Raw genomic sequence first — 3,809 nt, forward strand, 5'->3', positions numbered from 1 at the left:
CATGACAACTTGGCTTATTCATTTGTTTGATATTACACACACACACGTACACACACACACATACACACACACACACACGTACACACACACGTACACACACACACACACACACACACTGACAAAACAACGTGGCCGTCGTGCTTTAGCGATCACAAACGGTTTGATTTTGATATCCCACGTAGCATTAGCACACAACGCAATTGTTATTCTTTCTTTTGAACGTTTCACACCTTTCACTGGTTTAGGCGCTAATGCATAGTTTGCCCTAGTTTGAAGAAAAGTCCAGTTTCATCCAAATTGAAAATATCCTGAACCTCGTAACTTTTCAATACTTCTTTCAGTTCTTCCCTTCCCTTGACAACTGCAGTTTTGTCGGCGCTTTCCGCTTCACCTTCATACACACGCTTGGTAACATTATGGCGAGACTTGAAACGTGCTAACCACCCCCGGGAGTAGGCAAAATCAGTGATGTTTATTTTTCCTCCCTGATTTTTGGCTTTTTCTATCAACATTTGATCGTTAATAGCTGCATTTTTGCTAGACATGTCACTTAACCATAAGTACAACGCCTCTTCTAACTTTTGGTTCTTGGCATTTCGAGCCCGTGAGAGTGACGCTTCGACAGCCATTTTTCTTTATTTTTGAGAATGTCACCAATCGTTGATTTTCCGATTTCGTGACGAAAGGTGTTAACAAAATGTTTTGACATGCTGTCTAGACTGGCTTTCGTATTCGTTAGTTTGTACTGACATATTTCTCGTTTCTCAAATGCTGTAATTTCGTGACGGTATCGTTTTTTCTGTTGGCTAGCCATGACAATAAAAAGCGATTTGTGTCAAAGTGTATGTATGTATGTATGCCCACAAATGACTATCAGGTCAGATGTCGGGAATTAACGTGCTTATATCAATTTAATGTTCAAGCACGCTCGTTGCGAGCACGATTTCTGACTAGGGCCAGAAACTGTGCTCACAACGAGAGGAGTGGGGAGAGTGTTAGTAAAAAAAAAAAATAAAAAAATAAAAAAAAATAATAATAAAAACGTTTATACATTTGATTAGATAAAAATACTAATTAATGGTTAAATAAACTTTATTTACAAGGAAGTTAAAAAGTGTTTATACAAAGGGTTAAAAAGGGTTTCTACAAATGATTACGTAAAAAGTAGAATATTGACAATAAAATATGTCTGGTTGTGTCAAAGTAACATCTCCAGTTGATTACTGTTGCTCAAGCCAGCATTACCAAGCATAGACAATTCCTATTAATTAACTGTTCAAAGGCATGTGTTAACGACCGCAGATAAGTGAACACTACGCAGCCACGCTTCGAACAAAACCGTGGTGTGATACCCTGTGCAGCCATGTTGACGGCTACGGTTCACACAACAATGGTGCAGTTACTAATTAATCTGCGATCAAACGATTTCAAGTTCTTAAATGGCCTCCGGTTAAACGAAGCATTAAGCTGTTATTTGGTGCTATTATAATTAATATATAACAGAAGACATAAGATAATGGTAGACCCCAAATTGTTTTAATTTCTTTTGAATTTTTTGTAAGTGGTTATACCACATCATTAAAAATTACCCCCTACATTTCTCCTCCATACCCCCCCCCCCTTTCCCGCCCCGGAGTCGGTCACTGGCGAAGTCGGAGGCTGAATCCGGGGCGGGCGTGCCTGAACCCTTGTGGAAAGGGGCACGTTAATAGAGTTTCCCAGTTCCCAGCTGTTATTTTTTACAGTTCGTTTTGAATAATGGCCGTCCGGTTCCGGAAGCCGAATTTAGGATTAACGAAAACATTTACAACATAAGAAGTTAGTTTTTTTGGTTTTGCTGTCCGTAAGGCGGGGTTTCCGGACTACTGGAGTCCGGATTATCGAGGTTTCATCGAGATATGATGACTAGATAAATCTCTATATTTTCGGTCACTGACCAAAAATATAGGTCACGTGACATAAGCCCGACTCGACTCGAGTATTTCAGAGTAGATTTTCAATAAACATACTAATTATATCATTGTTGAAGTGCAGTAAATACAAATAACTTTAAGTTTGCGATAACAACACAAAACTTGTATATTTATTTATGAATTCGAGTTTAGAAACGCTTTTTTAATGTGACAGAATGTAGCTAGCGTCTTATAATAATGACGTCATGCATCTCGTATGACGTCATACGGCAAAAGCCTTGCTAGGTTGACAATACTCGATTTGCGTACACAAAACTGGAATAAATAATGATTTTCCGAATATTCCTGTAGGATTGCAGGATAAAAGAAATAACTGGTTATTGTCTAGAGCCTCGCTGCATTCGCCATTCTAACCGTCGCAGGATAAAGCCGATATCTTAAGACAGTAACCAGCTATTCCCTATATGTATGTATGTATGTATGTATGTATGTATGTATGTATGTATGTATGTATGTATGTATGTATGTATGTATGTATGTCTGTCTGTCTGTCTGTCTGTCTGTATGTATGTATGTATGCATATATATTTATATTTATCACCCACCTGGTGAACGTATAGCGGTGTCGTACAAATACGGTACGCACCACGAGGGTCGTACCGGATGTACGTCTTTTCATTGGTTGACAATGAAGCAAGGCTATTATGATTGGTTGGACAGTAAGTCTACCGGGACTTTTTTTTCATTCATGAAAAATTACGTTGTCAACATTCCACAAGTTTTACTATATATTTCATTCATTCATCGGATGTCGCGAGACATTTAAATTAAAAATAATAATAAAATATATACAATAAATAAAATTGAATATTGTATATATGTATTATTTCTATAAACAAAGCTATATACACCTTGACAAATAAAATGCACAAATAAAATATCGTAAACATGTATCGTCTGCTACCGATTTTGTTTATTTGGCAACTCGAAAGGTAGTTTTTTATTTTTTTAAAACTTAAACTTAATATTTTTTGTAGAATTATGAAAAAGTAAAATATACCGACCTGTAAACAGCGTTGTTTGCTTGTTGTAGAAATTTAACAGGGGTCAAGGTTAGTAGACCAGTTTTTATTTTAATGTGGCGATGCATTGTAATAATATAGCTAATTTTGAAGTTGAATGACGTCAGAATTCCAATCACGTCACTTTGCACCTCCTTACAATAACCACAAACTGGGTACATGACCTTTCCGTTTTAAGAATGCTGAAAAAAATCCAATGCAAAATTCCTATTGATTTTTTTTTTTCCGAACATTACTGAAGCACCTGGAAGTGTTTGAAGTAAATTCTGTGATTGAAAAATTGTACCTTTTACGAAATATGGATTTCGAGTGAAATTACGGTAAGATATGCTATATTTATTGTGTACAAAGAAAGCCAAAACAAGGGCGCGAAAAGTGACTGTCGTCGACCTTAAAGTTATAACTTTAGTTTTCCCGTGAACTCAGATGCTTTTGCAAGCTACACGTTTTTAACTGCAAAAACACTTGTTATTCTCTTATTGGTTGGATTTTTGGTCAACAAATTGTTATTGTCGGTTGTGATTTGTGAATTAATTATTATTAGCATAACCAGTGGGGTAACGGGAACATTAAATTTTGTTTCTTGGGGGTGTTTTGTTAAAATATGGAATTATGCATTAGTTTTACCCATTTTTCACCCAATATGAAAATAAACATATATTGATGCATGTACCTTACAGCTTTCTTTAAATTAAAAAATGAAACCCGATGGAAATTTATGGGGAAGTACGTCTACACCACTCCCCTAAAAACGTCACTGAGAAGTAGCGGAAGTACAACGAACTATTTCTCAATGCGGCGGTACGTAGTCGTG

The 3,809-nt window shown here is 36.5% G+C and overlaps 1 protein-coding gene across 1 annotated transcript; it reads right to left on the reverse strand.

Annotated features, from left to right (window-relative positions):
- Nucleotides 1-248: 248 nt before the first annotated feature.
- Nucleotides 249-629, reverse strand: LOC121378658 (tigger transposable element-derived protein 6-like). The gene has a single exon (XM_041506935.1). It carries the CDS (start codon nucleotides 627-629, stop codon nucleotides 249-251), a length of 381 nt encoding a protein of 126 aa, XP_041362869.1.
- Nucleotides 630-3,809: the final 3,180 nt, after the last annotated feature.

The sequence above is a fragment of the Gigantopelta aegis genome, chromosome 8, assembly GCF_016097555.1.
Source record: "Gigantopelta aegis isolate Gae_Host chromosome 8, Gae_host_genome, whole genome shotgun sequence".
Taxonomy (NCBI): Eukaryota; Metazoa; Mollusca; class Gastropoda; order Neomphalida; family Peltospiridae; genus Gigantopelta; species Gigantopelta aegis.

Coding starts and splice junctions, on each gene's coding strand:
- LOC121378658 (XM_041506935.1), bottom strand. CDS start 629: ATGGCTGTCGAAGCGTCACTCTCACGGGCTCGAAATGCCAAGAACCAA.